The sequence below is a fragment of the Notamacropus eugenii genome, chromosome 3, assembly GCF_028372415.1.
Source record: "Notamacropus eugenii isolate mMacEug1 chromosome 3, mMacEug1.pri_v2, whole genome shotgun sequence".
NCBI classification, from domain to species: Eukaryota; Metazoa; Chordata; class Mammalia; order Diprotodontia; family Macropodidae; genus Notamacropus; species Notamacropus eugenii.
The window spans coordinates 316,887,194-316,909,653 of NC_092874.1; the positions used below are offsets into that span (position 1 = coordinate 316,887,194).

Here is a 22,460-nt window from a genome sequence, read left to right on the forward strand (position 1 = left end):
GAGTTCTTCTAGACCAGGATCTGTTAACCTGGGTTTGTGAATTTTGTTTTTTTGTTTAAATATATTTTGATAGCCATTTTCACAGCACTGATTCATTTTATGTGTCCTGAGAAGGGGTCCACAGGTTTCACCAGACTGCCAAAGGGGTCTATGGCACAAAAAAAAGGTTAAGAAACCCTTAATGCAGAAATCTCTGGTGTATGGTCATCCACCCTCTCCCTGGACACTTTTAATGATGTGGAAATCACTGCCTTTTCAAGCAATGAGTGATGTTGTTGGACAGTTCCAGTCATAAGAAGGTTCTTTATTTTGAATCCACAACTTTCACAAAATTCTGCCATTGGCTCCTCTTTCTGCTCCCTAGAGAGAATGAATCATTAGACGTGAAAAGGGCCTCCTCAACCTCCTCACTTTATAAGTGTGGAAACTGTGTCTCATAGAGGTTAAACATCTTGTCCAAGTTTACCCAAGTTGAAAGGAAAGGTCAAGTTTTGAAACTGAATTTTGACTCCAAATCTACTGCTCTTACCATTGTGCCATGCCACACTGCCTCCACTCAGTTCTCTTTTGTCATGTATGTGAAGACATCTGACCTGTCTCCTTTCAGTCTTCTTTTCTTCAGAATAAACACCTCCAGGTACTTCATTACTTGGTTGCCCTCCTGGATAAATGATAACTTGTCAGTGGGCCTCTTAAAATGTGGTGCCCGCCAGTGCTGAGGCCAGCAGAACGAAGCCCTGGACCAAGCAGTTGTTTGTGCTGTCTTAAAGCAGCCTGAGACTGTTGTCTTTTTTTTCTCCAATTATTGTTATTGTGCTGCTGGTTCATTTGTGGTCAACTTGGATCTTGACATGCACTGCTGGTAAATCAAATGCTCAGGCTATTCCACTGATTTTTTTTTAAATTAAATGCAGAAGCTTTGTATTTTGCCTCAGTACTTAAGAAGATCTATAAGGCTGCTCCTTCCACTAGTACAGACAGCAGCCCCTTACCTTAGTCACATGAATCTGCTGATGAAGAGCTTCTGTAAATTTAGCCAAGCTGCTTTCTAGATGGCAGTCTGTTGCCAGTTCTGTACTCATAACATTTTCAGGTTGGTAGGATTTCTTAGAACTAGTTCAAACCTCACTCATGGTTTCCAAGGATGGGGGGTCACCTTCACATGATGAAGCATGAGAGTAGGACTTTGTGGAGGTAGAACCCTTTTTAAAAAAAAACCAACAAAAACCATTGCATCTTATTAATTTGGACTTGATTATTTTGAACCTCAGTTTTATCATATATTATATTAGATATCCCTTCTGGCTTTGTCTATCATCTGTAGACTTCAGAGCCAAGCCTAGCAATCTTCATTTAAGCCATTGAAAAGGGCAGGACCAAGGACAGAATCATATGGCTCTCTACTAGAGACCTTTCCACAGATTAACAAAAAAATAACCCAAACCAAAACATTATTCTTTGGATATTCTTAGACTAACTGTGAATCCACATAACAGTACTGTCCATGTATTTCTTTTTCAATGAGTACCTGCTCTCTGCAAGGTACTATCTTATCCACAAAAACATAATGGGAGAGTTTGTCAAATGAAATCAAGATATATTTCCTATTCCATCCTTTATTTTACCAGTAGTCATTATTTTTAACAAATGAAGTAAATGTGGCATGATTTCTTTAGTGAACTTGTGTTTACTTCTGGTGATTACCATAATTTTCTAAATGCTCATAGACCATTTGTTGATCTATAATAGAATTTTGACAGATTAGCATTAAAGTTAAAAGAAATTTTTTGTTAAATTTATTTTTGTAAAATCTTTAAAGAATTTGTTAAAAGCTAGAGATATTTTAAATTTAACGTATGTTATAGCTTAAAGATATCAACTTGTAATAAATATGTTTACTTTTACTTATATAATATTTATAAAACAATGTGAACATATAATTCTTTTGGGAAACATTTTACATATTCTTTTCTTAATCATCTTTTCAGCTGAAGTTGCCATTCTTTTTAGTCTTGTCTCATATTACAGTCCCTACTCTCCTACCCCTTTTTAAATTTTATTTATCTTTCTCTGGACCTTCCCCAGCTCAATCATATTGTCTTATGGAGACTGACTGACTCCAGGGGTGGGGAACTTGCAGCCTCAAAGCCACATGTGGCCCTGTAGGTTCTCAAGTGTGGCCATTTGACTGAATCTAAACTTCACAGAACAAATCCCTTTAACAAGAGGATTTGTTCTGTAAAACTTGGACTCAGTCAAAAAACCAGAAGGCCACATATGGCCTCAAGGCCACAGGTTCCCCACCCCTGAACTATATAGTACTCAGGATACCATCATTGAATCAGTGAAGTCATTGATCAATTTCTCAAATGTTCCTAAGCCCATTTAATTATATATCTACGATACATATCAAAAATACATGCTAATGTGCTAACTTAAAGGGTTATTTATCCTACTACATTTCTTAACCCTAGAAAGCAGACATTCTTCATCCATTGTTTTTTATGTGATATGTGGCCATGAATCTCATTGAGGGTGCTCAGTAATGTTTTGAGGCTTGATTCAATAGCACATTCATCCCCAAGCAAGGGGATCTAGAAGACTTTGGCTTCTAATGAGAATGCCTCTTTCATTTGGACTCGTTGGACACACTCCATGACAATGGCGATCAGCTTTGGACACACATCTCCCATCATGTATTGCTTGATATTTATAATCAGAAGATTATTGAACCATGTTATTGCTAGGCTCTAATCCATCAAGCAATCTTGGGTAATCTTTATGTATATACCAGAGACATTTTATTGGCAGAGAACCTTTAAAGCTGCATTTTGCTCAGAGATTTAAAGGTACGTTGGTACGTTTGTATGTTGGGTAGATTCCCTTTGGGGAACATATGAAAGGACTTGAACAAGAGTCGTCATACTTGAAGATATGGTTGTATTGTGGTCTGTACCATTAGAAGAAATAACCACTTCAGTAAGATTATAGATTCATCAAAGTGTAGAAGGCAGATGCCTTTAAAAAAAAACAAACACTAAGCTCAGAGAGATCTTATATTCTTTGCCTCTTTCAGAAAATTGTGTTTCTGAGAAAATATGATCTGCTATGAAACATTCAGCATTCACCAAGCAATTTATTAAGTCTCTAGTATGTGCCAGGTAATGAACTAAGCTCTGGAGTTACATAGAAAAATATAAAACAGCCCCTGTACTCAAATAGTTTACATTCCATTGAGGGGAAATCACACACACACACACACACACACACACACACACACACACCACACACACATACACGCTACACAGAAAATCAAATGCAAAATAAATACATCAAGTAATTTCTGAAAGGAGGGCATGAACAACAGGGTAGGGGAGAATCACAGTAGACTTCCTACAGGAGGTTTCACTTGAACTGAGGTTAGAAGGAAGCCAGCAATTATAAGGGACAGAGGTGTCTTTTAGGCATGGGGAACAGCCTGTGCAAAGCAAGGAGATGGGAGAAAGAATATGGCATACAAGGGGCAGTAAGTATAGCAGTTTGACTGAAACATTTCATTCTATCAATGTGGCAGCCACCTGTGCCTGTGCACCCTCCAGATCTTCAGAGACTATACCCTGGAGGGCCTGACCTTCTCATTTGTAGGCTTCCTGCCCTGGTGTCCCACACTATCTGGATTGGTGACAGTGTCATGTGGCTCCAGACCTTACTTTCTTCCCAGCTGTCTCCTTGGACCATCTTCTTGCCATCTACTTCTCTTATCCCTCCTATTTTGAATGATAAAGCATGATGCTGATAAGCATTTATTATGTTAAGTGCGGAGGGACACATATACAAAGGAAAGCAAAACATGGAAGCTTGAAGCAGGAGAAAAGGGGATAAGTGCCCACTTATGGTGCTTTGGAAAGATCTGGGGAAGTGACATGTAGATTAGGCAAAGTAAGGCTAAAGATGACCTGTTAGAGCCTAGGTTCTCAGGGGACAGAGTGCTGGGGTTTACCCCAAATCTGAGGTTTTTGTATTCAGCACCAGCCAATTAGCCCTGATTTTACTTTGTAACCTCTCTAAGCCTCCATTTCCTCAACTATAAAATGGGAGGGTTAGACTAGAGGACCTCCAAGGTCCCTTCCATCTCTAAATCTATGATGCCGTGATCCTAAGTTGATACTGTCATTATTACTGGAAGGTCATGTCAATCAACTCCTCTATTTCTCCTCTCGCCAACCCTTTGATTTCCCAAACCAAAGCACCTCTCCTTTGCCACTGTGCCCCTATATATGTTCTCTCTATTAGAATGTTAACATTTTGTAAATTTTTTAAAAAAGAAATAATTTTAAAGTTGCATGTACTCCTGGCATGAAGCAGGTTAGGGTAATATAATATTTCTGGATACTAAATTCTTAGTTGACTTTCAAATTAAAGTTTATCTTTACTCCAGAAAAAAAAGAATGTAAACATTTTGAAGACAGAATCTGTTTTGCTTTTGGTTCCTGATGCATGGCACATCACTAGTGCTTAATAAACACTTTTTCATTTATTCAGTATAATTTGAAATAGACCTAGACAAGTAGGCTGGAGCAAGAAAGTGAAAAGCTTTGAAGGTCCAACAACTTTGCCTTTTATCCTAGGGGAAAGAAGCAGTGAGTGGTGCTGTCACTTTAGGAATATTGGTCTGACAATTGTGTGGATAGGGGAAGGGAGTGACTGGATGCCAGGAGACAAATTTGAAGGCTATTGCAGTAATCTAGGTAATAGGAATGAAGGTCTAAGCCAGGGTAGTTGCTGTCTAAGTTGAGAGAAGGGGACAGATGTGAGGAATATTGTGGAAGTAGAATAAAACAAAAACTGATGAGAGGAAATACACACACACACACACATACACATTTATATGACCAAGGTTCTACTGATAGTAGAACCCTCAACAAAAATAATAAAGTTAGAAAGTTGGAAAGGTTTGATGGTGGAGACAGGAAGAAGGAGATAATGAGTTACATTTTGTACATACTGAGTTTGAGATACCTTTGGAATATGCAGTTGAAGATGTCCACTAGGTAATTGGTGGTATGGTATTGGAGTTCAGTAGAGAGATAGGCTAGATATGAAGAAAATAATTTGCAAAAATCCTGACAATTTCCTTTTCATATTTTGTTAAGGATACCTTTGATAGAATGTAGATCAATCTCATAAAATCATTATAGAGATAAGAAAGTAGGTATTCAGATCATTAGTTATTGATTCCCTCTCAGTCACCTTTGGGGACTAAGTGCAATCTATGATTCATTTAGTATTTTCCCCATTTTTAGGTACCTTGGAAATTCACACACACACACACACACGCACACACACACACACACACGCACGCACACACACCCCATGCTTTTAAAATTGTACTTCCACCAGCACATTTCTTTGTCTGGCATAGGAATGAGATTGGGCTTGATGAAACATAGATGGTGATCTCTAATTATTTGTGCTAAGAGAACTGGCACTTTCATACTGGTCATTGTTGCTTGAGAATCCAGGATTGAATCCAGAATCTGAATATTTGATGTTTGGGAGAAGCAATTCAATCAGGCCTTTTGGAAAGGAAGCCTCAGTGGAACTTGTTTGTTGGAGGAGAAATAGAACACGTGGAAAAAATTATCGTGGAAAATTGTAAGAAAATACAAATTAAATAATAGTAATGATTATGAATAAAGATTATATTTATTTAGGCATCTCCTTTCACTTAAAACTTTTTAGACATAGTTTCTCAAGAGCATTAGAGATTTGGAACCATGCTCAAAGGGCTATAAAAATGTGCATACCCTTTGACCCAGTGATAGTACTTCTTGGGCTATATCCCAAAGAGAGCATATAAATGGGAAAAGGACCCATATGTACAAAAATATTTATAGCAGCTCTTTTTGTGGGGGCAAAGAATTGGAAATTGAGGGGATGCCCATCAATTGGGGAATGGCTGAACAAGTTGTGGTCTGTGAATATAATGGAATACTGTTGTGCTATAAGAAATGATGAAAAGGTGGATTTCAGAAAAATCTGGAGACTTACATCAACTGATGCTGAGTGAGGGGAGCAGAATTAGTAGAAGACTGTACACAATTACAGCCACATTGTGTGATGACTAACTTTGATAGACTTGATTCTTCTCAGCAATGCAAGGTTCGAAGACAACTCCAGAAGGCTCATGAAGGAAAATGCTATTCATATCCAGAGAAAAAATTAGAGTCTGAATGCAGATTGAAGCAGACTATTTGCTCTGTCTCTTTTTTGTTTTGTTTTGTTTCTTTTTTCTTATGATTCATTCCATTGGTTATAATTCTTTTTTACAACATATCTAATGTGAAAATATATTTAACATGAATGTATATGTAGAGCCTGTCTTAGATTGCACTCTGTCTTAGGGAAGGGAAAGAGGAGAGAGGGGGAGAAAATTTAAAACTGAAAAGATTGTAGAGCTGAATGTTGTAAACTAAAAATAAATAAATGACATTTTAAAAATAAAAAGAATACGGCAGGCCCTCTCCATATAGCTATCAGTTTCCTAATGTCAGAGCTGACCTAGGCAGCTAGATGGCATAGTGGATAGAGCACTAGGCCTGGAATCAGGAAGGCCTGAGTTCAAATCCAGTCTCACACAGCTATGTGATCCTGGGAAAGTCACTAAAATTTCTGCCTCAGTTTACTCATCTGTAAAATGGAGATAATAATAGTACATGCCTTCCAGGGTTGTTGTAAGATCAAATGAGGTGACAGCTGTAAAATGTTTAGCACAATGCCTAGCACGTTATAAAAGATTATCATTATTGCTATTATACTTCCTCTATTTATAAATTGAGAATGGGACTTGGGCTTTTTTTGTGTTCTTAGATCAAACAGACCTCAAGTAAAGTAAAAAGTTTTTACTAAAGTTTTACTGAACTGTTGACCTAAAAATTGATGGCCTTATTTTAGGTTTAACCTTTGTATGTGCTCCCCATCTCCCAGGTGACTATGGAGGTGAGTGGTCTTCCACTGGAGCTGTGGCGCCTCATCTTAGCCTATATGCGACTTCCTGATCTTGGCCGCTGTAGCCTCGTGTGCAAAGCCTGGTATGAACTCATTCTCAGCCTGGATAGCACCAGGTGGCGCCAGCTGTGCCTCAGATGTATTGAGTGCCGACATCCCAATTGGCCCAATCAGCCTGATGTGGAGCCTCGATCATGGCGAGAAGCCTTCAAACAACACTACTTGGCTGCTAAGACATGGACCAAAAATGCCCAAGAGTTAGAGTCTTCTAACTGTTTTTACCTCTTCCGAAGGAGAAAGGACCGACGGATTCTCTATGTTGGACCTGGTTGTGAGTTTGACAACCTTGGCAGTGCCTTGACCTCAGCCAACATTTATGATAAGATTGTGCTATTCCCAGGCATCTATGAGGAGCAGGGTGAAATTATCTTGAATGTTCCTGTGGAAATCATGGGCCAAGGGAAGCTTGGAGATGTGGCTCTGCTGGTATGTGTGGATCAGCACTGCGCCACAACCCGGCTGTGCAATCTTGTCTTCATGCCAGTGTGGTTCAGCCCTGTTATGTACAAGGTGGGTGTGGAGTTAGACTAAGATCGTGCAAACCCCGAGATTTGTTTTTCTAATCTTAATCTTCAGCTCTAATGACGTCATGCTTTTTCTTTCTTATCCATGGTTAGAGGCAGCATGTGGCAGACAGAGAGCTAGAACTGAGTCAGGAAAAATCCAGCCTCAGATACGTATTAGCTGTGTGACCTTGGGCAAGTCACTTAATCTCTGCCTCACTCTCCTCACCTATAAAATGGGGATCATAAGAGCACCTAACTCTCAAGGTTGTTGTGAGGATTAAATCAGAGAATATTTGTAATGCACTTTGCAAACCTTAAAGTTCTATATACATATTATTACGCTAATGTATGGACTGTACACATCTCTTCTTTCCTTTCCCATTCATTACACTTTGTCCTCCAGCTGTTTCATTATCTATTTTTATCTCATTATCAGAAAGGAAGGGTGGAGAAATCCAGAGTGGTCTCTTTTGGGGCAAATGTTATTCTTTAAAAAGATAGGAAAGGAAGGAAATTGAAAATTGTAACTTAGAAGGGTTTCTAGATCAGTTAGTTGTCAACAATCATTTTATCCTTCAGAGAAACATTCAGAGAAACTGAATATTTCTAAATTCCATAATATATTCCTGACTAATCTGGGAAGAAGAAAGTTTGTGTCCCTGATCTGTCTCAACTGGACCACTAAACTCTTCTAACGCTGGCACAAAGACCTGGAGACAGATATTGAGGTTTTTCTCCCTACCAAGTATGGGGAACAAATAAGGTAACTGACATTTTTTTACCTAAAGAGAAGTTAGCAAGGGTAGCAATAACTTTTCCAATATGTGAAGGCTTCACTTATCTTCCCTAGACACAGAGGGTGCAACAATAATAAAGGCACTCAAATGACAGCAATGAAAATTTAGATTGGCCATAAAGGAAAATTTTAATGGCAAGAAAGATGATTAAATACTAGAAAACACCAATAGGGCTTCTAATTACCCATGAAGAATTTCTTAAAATATGGCCCTCTCTAAATCAAATGACCTCAACCAACTCTATGATCTCATGATTCAAATACCTCAAAGAGGGTAATAGAAAATTTAAAAATACATTTAAAAATATAAAAAATATTTTTAAAAATAAAATTAAAAACTAAAGTACTCAGTTCTCATCTTATTTTGCTTCTCAGCCAGGTTTAGGTATCAGTAAAAGTTTAATGCTTTTGTTCAAGGCTCTGCAGTGGCAAGAGTGATCAGTTCACAGAAAATGAAGATTTCCAGCAGGTGCCCATGACAGCGCTCTGCCAGGGGATCTCCCTGAATCTGAATGCTCCATCATTGAAGCAGTCCTAAGCTTAGCTGAAGCTGTAGAGCACCATAATCCTTGGACCAATGTATATGTCACCTATTGTGTTGTTGTTAGGACCAGATCCACAAGGATCTCCTTATAATGGGAGTTAACTTGAACTGGGTTCCTATTCCCCCATCACCTCCAGAGCACCCTGCCCAGGGAGTTCAAGATGCTCTGTTTGGGTACCAGGGACTCTCACTCTTCCCTGATAGAGTTCTTTTGAGTCTATAAGCTTGACCCGGTCTACAGTATGCATTCCATGGTGCCTGCAAAAACAGGAAGTCTCCTGGAGTCTCTGTGTTCAGTTTGAGCCCCCTTACCATCATCACTGATTGCTTCTCTGAATTATTCCATCCTGATTCACTCTAGAACTACTGCAAGGACTCCTAGTTGTATGGAAAGGACTAAAGATATGTTCTGTCTGTTGTATTCTTAGAGGTATGTTTGTGCCCATTAGAACTTGGTTGGGGTGCACAGATGTGGTAGGAGAGGCAGACACATACATTTAGTTTAAAATTTGTCTCTTTGGCTAGTTGGTACTTAGCAGTATGTTAGTGGGACCAGGAAAGTCATGCTGAAGTACGCTTCTTTTGGGTGTGGGAGGTGGATCAGGCTACAGAGGTTCCTTAGTTGCTAAAAAATACATAATTCATGAGTTATTTGAAAGAAAAAAATGAGAAAAGGAGATCAAAAATAAGGCAGGGAAATCTGTAGTTGCTTTGCAATTTCATTTTCTTATTTTCCTTTCATAGGTATCTTCAGGTCATGTCCAGTTTGATAACTGCAACTTTGAGAATGGACAGTTACAGATTCATGCTCCAGGAACCTGCCAAGTTAAATTTTGTACCTTTAATCAAGCCAGCATCAGCCTTCACAGTGTAGCCCTCTGTGTCCTTGAAAATTGTGAGTTTGTTGGGAGTGAAATTGCCTCTGTGACTGTGGAAGGGCATCCATCCTCTGACAGGAACTGGGCCTATAAGCATCTGATGGGCCTGGTCAAGTCCTCTTCAGCTTTATCAGCCACCCTAGACTCAGTACCTTTTAACTCATCAAACCCAGAAACCTTAGGGCATCTGCCCACAGGGAACTTAAGGACCTGTGAGATTGTCATAGGTGAAGACCAGAACAACTTCCTTGCTACTTCAAAATCCCCACAAGCTTGTGAGAAAGACTTTCAGAAGGAGAATGAAATTAACAGGGACCTCTGCCCTGCCAGGGATGGGAAGGGGATTGCCCATGAGACGGACTCCAATGACAGCAGCCAGAGTTCTAGCAGTGAAAATGAACCTGAAGACCAGTTTGTATACAGACTCTCCGAGCAGGCGCCGAGTCTGAGCCACACACTGACCAGGTCTCTGCTCAGCAGGCCACAAACTCGATTGTCCAACCTCCAGAACAACCTGGAATTGAAAACCCTGCACCAGGAGCTTCAGCGAGACAGTGAGGCTCAGTCTCTCGCCAGCTCCTTGCAGGGCTGCCTCATTAGGAAGTGCCTTTTCAGAGACGGGAAGGGGGGTGTCTTTGTCTGCTCTCAAGGTCGTGCCAAGATGGAAGGGAACATCTTCAGGGACCTGGTGTATGCTGTCCGGTGCGTGCAGAATAGCAAGGTGCTGTGAGAAGTGCTCAAATGCACATCTTTAAACAAGCAAAAGTTGAGTCCTTAAGATGAGTTTTAAATCAATTGAGTCTAATTGTTTGCCTGTTTCCAGATACCTGATTCCTGATTTACCCGAGGGACCTATGTATAAAACATCTATGTGCAGTGAGTGCTTGGTGTATCACTGGGCTTATTGGATAACTTAGTTTTTTCAGTGGTACTTTTTAAATGTATGTGTTGCATTTCCTTTGGTCTGCTTGCTTTCCCAGTTATGCTGTCCTCCATCATTACTCATCCCTTTATACAAAACATGTCCATGTCCATAATTTTGTAAAAGAATATCATTGAGAAATTTAGAGAAGTCATGAAGGTGAAAGAATGCTAATATATTCATTGCCTTGAGCAGAGAATCCAGGGAGGTCAGAATGGCCATCCTCTGAGGGCATCTTCTGGAGTTCAGGAAGGCAGGTAGGGTGTGGTCTAGGCAGCATCCCTGGTGTCTGAAACCTGATTGCTGCTGTACCAGGGAGGTGGTGCCTTATGCCTTAAAATACAGATTTTCATGGTCAGCACGCATTAATGCTCCAAGCCAGGTCCAGCAGAATCAGTGAACAGTGTGTCACTGATTAATCAGGGTCTCTTTTAAATGACGTAGCCCCCTGAGCTGCCTTTGTTACTAAAGTCACTCAAAGCCATTCGGAGGTCCTTGCTTCAGTAGTTTCCTTGTGCTGCTGAGAATCACTCTTATTAGTGAATCACTTAGGAGGAACCTTTCTACCCCAAGATAACCCCAAAGTTACCCCTGAAATGACTCTAGAAAACCCTCTAACCCAACCCCATAATGTATTCGAAGGATTGTGGTACTTATTCACATAGTCAGTTATGGCACTAGTGATTTCCATATGGGCTTCCTTCTAAAAGTAATGTTAAACTTCCCTTTTCAAATATGGAGGAAAATTTTTGTATAAGGATAATTCAGGAAGTTATGTCCCTAAAATGCTAAAATTGATTATCTTTTTTTTTTTTTTGGCCCAAATCTAAAACCCATTGATACTTATGCAGATGACTTTGAACTAATGCTTTTTCTTAGACAGATTTAATACTATCCAGGGGCTTGCTTCAGTCAGGTCCTATCAGACTCAAGATTCTGAATATGGGTCAGGGACAGACAGGATTTGTGTCCTCTGAGGACCAGCCTAGTTAAGGCTGGAGAAGCTTATCATCAGAGGAAGGGCCTCCAGGTGAGGATTTTTTTTTTTTGCATCAGAATGAAAACAAAGTGTTACAAAACTGTATTATCTTGATGCTGGTAATTTAAGTCTTAGCATATTAATTATCAGTGGCCACTTCCCTTCTCCCCCCAAATTCTTTCCCTATCCTCTAAAAAGATTGCTGCCTCCTTCCTCAGTAGAAGAACTTTGCTCCTAGGTTGGTAGTCGGCCCTTTGGTGCTAAGGAGTAGTTTTTAACTTTTAATCACCTGATCAAAAAGAGGGGCTCCTCATGTTTGAGTGGGGATAAAAGTCAGTTTAATCAAAGATTAGGAAAAACTTCAGTGTAAGAGAATAGGAAAATAATAATTAAATGAATGAATACAGCATTTGTTAAGTGCTTTCCGTGTGTAAAACACTTGTTAAGTGTGGGGAGCTCACATTCTAATTGGGGAGACAACACATATGAAAATTTCAACTGAAAAACAGATAGATGGAAAGGTCCCATGGTTCTTAAGGCACTGCAGCAAATCAGATGTTAATATTTATTTTTTAAGGTCATTTCCACTTAGAAAATCCTATTAGTTTCTGATATTGAACTGTCTGACAATGCCAAGGACTTAGGTGGCAAGAATTTTCTTTTCTAGGTCATTTGTAGCTGTGGCTATAGCCCTTACAGGAACAGTGTCCAGGCTGCTTCTCCACAGAGAAGCTGTTTCCCAAGATCATAGCTGAGGATACTGGGCTGGAAACATTGCTATTCCTAAGGCTCTTGGGTCCAGGTTCCTGGGCTGTCTCCATTAGGGTCCAAGGGGAGATGGTGGTCATGCTGGTTTTGGTGGTGGTGGTCTGACATATGCGGTGGATGCTGCCTCCTGTCTCTCTCTCTCTGGGCACCCTACTTCAGTGAGGTGAGTGGGCCTGCCCTGTGTGTTTGTTTGTTGATGGTTGGTGGGGATCGCTGAACCCCAACAGTTGCCTCCCCAGATGATGGCTTTGAGAGCTGGATTGGAAGTGGGACAGGTGGTCTGCGGGGCACTGCCTAAGTTCCCCACAACCACCTGCCTTTTGGTGGCAGTTGGGAGGCTATTGTTGTTAGTAAGATGGGAAAAGTGGGCTGTCTGCCAGGTATCTAGGAGCAAATCTAAACTAATTATCTAATGAAATGAAGCATTAAACATTCAAGACAAAACTACCAATATAATGATTGGCTTAGCCATATTTTCTTTACCTGTTGTAGGATATTGTCCTATAAGACTTGGAGGAAAGAAGAAGGTGGTCACTTCTTGAAAAAAACAAAAGAGCACATAGTACCCTCCTAGCCAGAGAGAGTCAGAGAATTCTTCTGTTGATGGAATTGCTGTCATGGGCCAGATTCTCCCTTCAGCAACTCTCTGGGCTCTCCACAAGTCAGCACAGGAATGCTTCACTTCACTTCAATTCACAGATACCACTAACCAGCTGTTGGTTTGTGATTCTCTTGTGAGTCTCCTTTAATAGAGACTCTAGAAAGAAAAGGGAGGAAAGTTTGTTTTTCTTTTTTCAGAAGGAATATTGTACTATCTGGGGGAGAAAACAGACTCACACCCATTAGAAGAATTCATTACCCATTTAGTTATTTTGCCAGAAACCCCCAGGAATATAGAAAAGTCTGCGGGCACCAAATAATAATGACTTATAAAGGGTGGCAAGCACCCTCCAAAAAGAGGCTTGGAGCTAACTGATAGCTTTTGGGTTAGTTGTTAGGTGACCAGTTGTACACAGAATGCTCTTCACCTTAGTAACGAGCTTCTGCAAAACACTGCTTTTAAACCCTAGTTGCTATGGAATCACAAGTAGTTAGTTTGCTGCCCTTTCTATTTCCTGTGGACAGATGGGAGAGATAGACGAGTACCCCACAGAAGCTGGTCCTAAGATTTTTTAGGAGGCAGAGATGATAAATGATAAGCAAATGATAAGTCTACTGGGTTGAAGCTCTGTAAAACATCCAGAAGCTACTCATATGATCCATAAAAGGAGTGGTTCAGGGAAACAGCATTTCAATGAATGCATCATTTGGAACTGGACCAAATAAATGTGAATATTTTGAGAGAGCCCAATACAATGGGATGTTGAAATGCTGAATCACTAAGTCCAGAGAGTATTCTGTCCGATGAGGAACCATTTAAGGTGTTTTGAGAAGGTAGCAGAATTTTCAATTCAGCAAGCTTGAACCAAGGTGCTGTTCTGTGCCGTGGTGCTGGGGGGGGGAAAGACTAGTAGTCCTTCCCCTTCAAGGAACTTATATTCTACAGACTCATCACATTACAATTCTTCCCAGATACAATTATATCAGCATTTTACTTACTCTTTCCAAATTGTTAATTAACATATCCTCATCCATGCTTTATCCCCCTCTCCCAGTTCTTTCAAAATAAAAAAAATAAATAAACCAGTCATTTTCAGTTAATAACATTTCAAATTCTTCCACTTTGATCTATAAATATGAGGGCAAATTCCAGAAGTTTCTAAAAATAAAGCATCACATGTAACCCAGAGGTTAAAAACTGTATTTAGACTTCCCCCATATCTGCAACAAAAAGTTTTTGCTTAAAAACATAAAAAATAAAAACCCATAATAAAACTGTTTCTGACCATGGATAATTTAGATGTAAGTACTTAGTGGGCCTGACTGAATGTACGTGGCCTGATAGGAAGCAGTTTGTTTCTGAAATTATAGGCAGATAGATTTTGGCCTAATATAAGGAAGAACTATAGTTCAGAAATAGAATGGTGGGCCTTGGAAAGCAGTGAACTCCAAGACTGGAGGAGTTCAGACAGAAGCTGTCAAGGATGTTAATAAAAGGGATTCTGGCATTGAGCCTGGGGCTTAACACAGGGCCTGGTGCTTAATAAATACTTGTTGACTGACTCATCTTCAAGGTCATAGGATTACAGATGTAGAGTTGGAAGGTGCCTCAGAGGCCACTTTACATTTGATGAAACTGAGACCCAAAGATATGTGAAGTGACTTGCCCAAAGGCATGCAGGTAGTAAGAGGCAGAATCCGGACTCAGATTCAGGTCCTGTGCTCATTCCAAATTTAGTGCTCTTAGAGACATATGTTGCTATGTCAACACTGAGACTACCAGTCCCTAAAGATCCTACTAGGTTGAACACAAGATGAGTTTGTCTCAATTCAAGTATTTGTGTTGAGTATATCTCTTTTGAGCACAGGAGAGTTCTATGTTTTCTAGAGTAGATTCTTTTGCACTATTAATATCAAAGAGCGCAAAGTTTTTTATTTAGACCATATAAAAACAATAGAGCTTTTAAAAATGTTTTTCTTTTAAGTGAAGTGGTAGATTTTTAAAAGAACATGGGTTTTTCTCAGCAGAAGTGTTCCTTTTTCTTTTTCAAGTCAAATCCAGTTGAATTCTAATAAAGGTGGACTTTTGGGGATAGAGTTTAATTCAATTTTTAAAATTGGGAACAAAAAAGCAAAAAAAAATCAATTGAAAAGAGGAAGACATAAAATTTGAGAGAAAGATTGACTGTATCTACACTATAAAGAGCTCTAAAACGAAAAAGAACTTCATTTTTCTTTGACATAAAAATATCTCTTATTTAGATTCCTCTGACATTATCTTAATAACCATTTGACTCAGTTGGTGTTTTCTCAGGCATTGGATAGAGGTAGAAAGGGATATAAGAAACATATGTAAAAGGAATGAAAATAGATTAAAAAGGTGTTTTCTGTACATACCAGTATGGATGCACAGGGAACGCACTAACCAACATGGATTTTTAAAAAGAAAATGAAACAAGAGCAGATAATAGAGGATGACGAGAAAAGGGTAGCATGGTCTTGTAAGAATAAAGTCAAGAGTGCTAACACTCAGAATAAGCCAAGGCTGTTACGGAAAACTAACAATGAAAAAGAGGTGATTTATTTTTTTAACTAGCATGAGAGGTTGGAGGGAAATGGAATCAAAGAAGGAATGTAGATGGCCTAGTAGGAAACAAGTTTTAGGAAAATTAGAAATTATAGGGAGATTGATTTTGGCCTAATATAAGGAACAACTATAGTTAAAAATAGAATGGTTCTTCCTTGAAAGGCAATGAGTTCCATGAGTGGAAGAGTTCAGACAGTGCTGCTCAATGCTCCTATTGACTGATGGCAGTGAGAAGGTAGAGGTGCTTAATTATTATTATTATATTATAATTATATCACATATAATATATAATAAATTATATATCATAATTATTACTATAATATATAATATTAATTATTATTTTGCTTCTGTTCTTTTCTGCCAAGGAGAATGCTCTTTGGTCTGGAAAAAAACTGAGCAAAAGGTTAAAATAGGAAGTTGATACCCAAGACAGGTAAGCGATTACTACCAGCCCTTGATGATGGTTCAGATCACCTGACCCAGATGGATTAAACACTGAAAGAACTGGTGGATGTGTTTGTTGAGCCACTTAGTGATATGTGAAAGGTCTTTAAGAATGAGAGAGAAACTCCAGAATTGGAGAATGGTAACTGTTTTTCCAATTTTCCCAAAAGAGAAGAGAAGAGATCTGCAGACTATAAGTCAGTGGACTTGACTTCAATTCCTGGCAAAATCCCAGAATGTATTATTAAAAAGATGATCATGAAAGTCTCAGGGAAATAAGCAGTGACGAGAACAATTCAGCTTGGATCTCAAGAACAGGTCGCACCAGATTAGCTTCATTTCCTTTGCAGACAGGATTACTAAACTGGGAGATCAGAGGAAGGCTATAGATATAATTACTTAGATTATGTCAGATCATTTACAAAAGTGTCTCACACTATCCCTGTAGAAAAGATGAAAAGTTCTAGGCTAGATGTGTGTGTGTGTGTGTGTTCGTCCTTTGTTACCAAAGAAGACCACGCCATCAGAGAAATATTGACATGACTTGCACTTGACTTTGTTATGAGTGAGGGAGGGCTGTGCAGGTCACCAGCCTCACTTCTCCTCCAGAGCCATCTGAATCCAATGACGAGATATTCATCAGGATGACTGGAGATGACCCAGGATGAGGCAGCTGGGGTTAAGTGACTTGTCCAAGGTCACACAGCTAGTGAGCGTAAAGTGTCTGAGGTGAGATTCGAATTCAGATCCACCTGACTCCTGCACTGATGCTCTATCCACTGCACTACCTAGCTGCCCCTTCTAGGCTAGATGAATATATAATTGAATGGGTTTGGGGACTAGTTGAATGGCTAGACCCAAAGAGTAGTCTTGATGTCATAGCTCAATGTCAACTTAGAAAACTCCAGTGGAGTGCTCCAGGGAATTATTCTTGACCTGTGCTAGTTAACATTTTTATTGATATAATTGGCATGCCTAATCATATTTGAAGACGAAACAAATGAGAGAGTGTCATAGATTTAGAACTAGAAACCTTAGAATCCTTCAAGTCTAGCTTCTTTATTTTTTTTTTATACACAAGGAAACTGAGCTAACGCACTGAATGATGATCAAGATCCAAATAGATTTTGACAAGGTAGGACATTGGCCGCAAAAAGATGAGGAATAATTGTAACACCTTGGATTTAAAAAAGAATTCATTTTACAGTATAAGATGGGAATGAGAAGAAGGCATGGTGTGCAAAAGATCTAAGTATCTTGGAGGACTGCAAGCTCAAAATTTATGAAAAGCATGAATATGACATTAAAATTAGTTCATGCAATCTCAGGCTGCATCAAGAGCGGTTCTTTCCAAGAGTAAGGAAGGTTATTTCCTCTCCCCATCCCTGTGTTCTACCCTGGTCAGACCACTTTTGGAGTGTTGTGTTCATTTCTTGGCACTTCCTTCCAGAAAGGTCATCAGGAAGCTGGAGAGGATTCAGAGGAGAGCAGCTAGGATTATGAAGGGAGGTGTGTTCATATTATCAGCTCATGCTATGTGAGGATCAGCTGAAGGAAGCAGGAATGTTTAGCTAGAAGACTTGAGGAGGGCAGGCTTTGGCGGGGAGGGGGAACAGGGGAAGAGAGGAGGAAGCAGGTCACAAAAGCTGTCTTTAAGTGTACAGAGGGCTGTCATTTGGAAAAGGGATGGGGCTTGTTCTTTGTCACTCCAGAAAGCAGAAAGGTGCTGTGGGTGGAAGGTGCAAAAAGGCATATTTAGGCTTTGTGTAAAGAAAAACGTCTAACAATTAGGGCTGTCCAAAAGTAGAATGGGGCTACTTCAGAAAATAGTGGATTTTTCTTCATTGACATTCTTCAAGCAGAAGCTGCATGACCATATGTTGGTTATGTTGTAGAAAGGAAGCCCCCTCAGAGGGGGCTGAGATTTATAAGAGTCCTTTTAGGCTCAGAAAATCTGTGATTCTTTCATTTAGAGTTTCTTTTTAGAGCCAGTGAACTTCTTTTTGGAAAAATTGAGGTAATGTTATTCAGTTGGCATTTATTTTTTGCCTACAAATAGGAAATACATTTAATTGGCTAATACATTGCAAGGGCTCCCTCTAAAGTGTCACCAACCTTAGAACTGGAAGAATCTTTAGCCTTACAGGTAGTCCAACAGAAAGGCCGTGACAAGTCATGCTCTCATAAGATTAGAACTAGAATCCAGAACCTGATAGTCCAGGGCTTCCCCCACTCCACTTCATGCTTCCTTCCATCTTCACAGACCTCCGGCTTTCTGGCATGGATAGAGAGAAATCTAGATATTTCAGGAAGATTTTAATTTATTTTTAGCTTGCATCAAGTATATTTCATTTACTCCTAGAGATTGTCCTATTTTCCGGCATCATAGGGAAGCATTTCTTGTACATTTTCTACTTCACTAGTTTTGATTTTAATTGCTGACAAATTGAATGAGAATTAAGCCCTGTCAGCGCTGTAGTTGCTGCAGATTTCCTATGTTAGAAATTAGGCCATATCTTCCCCGAGGAGCGTTCTACAAGTAATGGGTTTTTCAGTTTTACTATAAAATCCTTGTCTTTTTGTTCTTATTAGATCTTAAACATCCTTCGTCATAGTTAAAATATGCAACATCTGATTTATTTTAGAGGTTATTGTTGAAAGCTCTAGATCAAATTCACATTCCTTTCATACCTCCATAGGATTTGGTGATGTTATCCAGCTATTAATATTTAGTTTTAAAATCATTCTGAGCCTCTATCAAAGCCACAAAAAATGAGGTCAGCTTGGAAATCCCTGTCTGTCCTTCATTCATGCTTTTGTGAAGACCAGGGACAGACATAGGGCCAAGAATGCTTGAGGAGACAGCTGCAGTCCTTCATATTTGTGCAATTGTAGCTTAGACGTGTAATGCTTCTTTGTAACAAATGGACAGTTTGGATTTTTATATGGTATTTCCACCTTCAAAGTTGTTGGCACTATCTATCCCTGAGAGGGAAAGATCTCTCTTAGCAGTTTCAGGGAATTGCTTGCTGCAGTCTGAAAATTTTTTAGAACTTTAAGTAATTATTCTGAGGTTTTCTCAATGGGAAAGGGGAATGGAAGACTTCCTGAATGAGCAGGTATCACGTGCTCCTCCAATTGTGTATTCAAGACATGAAGCAGTTCTCAGTGATGTTCTCTTTACACAACAGTCACACTCTTTACAAACCTAACTTATTTTGGGGGTCTGTGTGACAACTTATAAAATTCTGAAATTTATCTCCTAGGTGTTTGCCTTGTGATCATGACTAGAATAGCTACCACCTGCTCCAGCAATCACATCGCAGACTTTGGCTGAATACATTTTGAGACATGAACTAGATTCCCATTTAAAGAAGCCACGGTGCCAATTTGCCTGACTCAGATTTCTCTCTATGTGTAGGCAAGTTGTAGCCTAGAAATTCCAAATTAATATTTTATGCTCATTGGAATTTGAACCTCCTTGAGCCAATATAGCTGCTCTCATTATGTAAGCACACAGCAGATTGTATTCCATATTAGAGAGGCAGGGGAAAGAATGCAGCTGGGTTGGGGGTCAGAAAACCTGGGTCCATATCTAGGCCTTGCATGATTTTGGACAAGTGGCTTAACCTCTCAAGGCCTCATTTGTAAAATTAGGAGGTTGAACTGACTCTCTCAAGCGCCTTCTAGCTCTAATTCCTATAATAGTTGTAGAAAAGGCATGGTTTTCTTTTGCTGTTATAATATTGAAGAGAAGTGATTTTTTCTATCATATTAATAACCAATTATTAAATTAGGATTAAGATTTTTTTCCCCTCTTATTTCCTCATTCAGGGACCACCCCCAGTAGAGGGCTGAAGGACGAGGCTGATAGGTGAGATTACCCTGCTCCTTGATGATGAGCAGGACTGCACCCCATCAGAAGACCTTACTTCTGTTTAGAGTGTAAATTGAATCTAATGTAGGTGAATGCCAGCCCTAAAGCATAAGTCTGTGCTCTTGCAGCCACCAACCATGGGTTAGGGTACCAGCTTATGAAGGAGAAAACTAACCAGAGTGGTCTGGGTAGAGATGACTTTTTCTGCCCAGATTGCTGGAGGCAGCTGAGTCTCATGATCAAACCATTTCTCAGCAGAAGCTGAAGGCTTTCAGCCCACTTCCTCATGTGAAAGTCTACCCCCTCATTAGTTGTTCTCCAATCAGGGTTGATTTTCACCTGTGGGGGGGCACACACACCCCTTTTTCCAAAAGTATTTAAGCATTCTATGAATGATGTTTTTGGTTAGTGAGAAAGGCTACTCCCCATCAATTTATTGATTATCAACTAGCCTAATTAATGAACTGATTATTAATTCCCCAGAAACTGTCCCTCAGGCTTTTCATTCATCTCAGTATTTAATCGTTTCATACTACTTTAAGCCAAAGAAATTCCAAATACTATATGTACTGTATATACTAAATGTCATTTTTTTAAATGAAACCTTGTGATGAGAATCCCCCTTAAGAATAGATAGAAGAAGTCTGTATCATTAAGTTGTGATTTGAGGAGCTATTAGAAGATATCCACTCCCACCCTAATAGTTGCTTAGGGACTTCAGTGTCTGAAATTCTCCCACAAAGGATTGGTTGCTATTTGTTAAGCCTTGGTCTTTCTGGGAGTCCTCTGTTAGAATTCAGGTAAGCATTATATGAATATCATATCAAGTCAAACCATAGTTTTGGCTAAATCAGGCTCAGCTCTTTGAAACTGGTAAAATCCAAGGATTTCTGTTCCTCTTATGCCTTAAAGCTAAACAAAGACCAGCTAAAGTGAAATAAAGGTTGGAGATAGTTGTCCACATTATTTAAGGTAAGTATGGGATCACCAGGATTTAGGGAGGAGGAAGAGGAAGTGAGAAACATCATTTTGAACCACCATCTTGGCTATCCTATTGAAAAGAGCTTTCTCCTGTAGTGAAGTGCTAATAGTTCTGGAGTCAGAAAATCTGGATTCCAATCCCCCTCTGCTCTTCTCTTTACTACCTGTGTAAACTTACATTAGTCACTTCAGTTTACTGGGGCTCAGTTTCCTCACCTGTAAAATGACCCAATTGGACTAGACTTCCTCTGAAGTTCTTTCCAGCTCTGGCTCTAGGATTCTCCTAAACTGTTCCCATATGTTTATTAACCATTAAAGTGGCCTGCCTTGTATGTCCATAGTGAACCAAACAGAACTTTAGGAAAGTATTCAGGGGCTCACGTTTGGACTTGATCCTTTGAAGAGACCTGATCAAGACTTAAGACTGTGCCTTTGGTAGAGACTTTGGGGCTATCCTTTCTCCTCTGTTTAAATCAGTTTCCTTTTCTGTAAAATGGAATTTTATTAGAACTGTGTTTTTCTTTTTTTAAATTAATTTTATTTATTTTCAGTGTTCTACAATCACTACCATATAGCTTAGACCTTTTTTTCTCCCTCCTTCCTCCCCGCTCCTTCTCCGAGGTGGCATACAATTTTATGTAGGTTCTACACATACATTCCTATTAAATACATTTTCACTATAGTCATGCTGTATAGAAGAATTAAAATGAATGGGAGAAATCATATAACAAACCAAAATATCATACACAAAAAAAATGATCTGCTACATTCTATACTTGAATTCCATAGTTCTTTCTCTGGATGTGGAGGGCATTTTTCCTTAAAAGACCACTGGGAATTTTTTTAAGTCCTTGCATTGCAATGAAGTTCCAAATCTACCAGAAAAAACTCTTCGCACACTGTGGTCGTTGCTGTGTGCAAAGTTCTCCTGGTTCTGCTCCTTTCTCTCAGCATCAGATCATAGAAGTCTTTTCAGGCCTCTCTGAAGTCTTCCTAGAACTATATTTTTCTTGCAGGCATATTTTAAGGACAAGTAATAGTATGAGAAATTCTTCTAGTGACTTGAGAATGAAAGTCAGGGTTGACATCTGGGCCTTTCCTGGACCTGCTCATGTTAGGGCTATACTTTGTATAAAACTGTTCCAACTCTGCAGCTTATGTATGTTACAGCTGTAACACGGGCAACCATTAAAAGGCAGAGGGCTCAGTCTCCCACCCGTCATGATCAGGAATGAAGAGAATATATTTTGAATCCCTGATTTTCACTGTTGTTTGGCCTTTCCTTAGCTTAATTGGGTCTGCTCTTATGGTACAATAATGTAGGAGGTCTTAACTGCCACAGGGACAGGTTTTGCATCCTAATTATCATTTGTCCTCTAATTACCATTTGTGAGTTAGGGCAGTGGTAAAAGACGAAGAGGAAAATGAGGAAGAAGATCTTGGTTGACTGATTCATCACTTAATTAAGGAATTGAATGAATCACCTCTATAGTAAGAAAGCAAAGGAGAT

General features: G+C 39.4%; 1 protein-coding gene across 1 annotated transcript in view; it reads left to right on the top strand.

Moving 5' to 3' along the window:
* The window catches only part of FBXO10 (F-box protein 10), a 94,270-nt gene that overhangs the window by 19,322 nt on the left and 52,488 nt on the right, over positions 1-22,460 (top strand). Inside the window, exons 2-3 of the mRNA XM_072596768.1 lie at positions 6,988-7,578; positions 9,659-10,513. Coding sequence (XP_072452869.1) covers positions 6,988-7,578; positions 9,659-10,513 — 1,446 coding nt within the window. The remainder of the gene's footprint in view (positions 1-6,987; positions 7,579-9,658; positions 10,514-22,460) is intronic.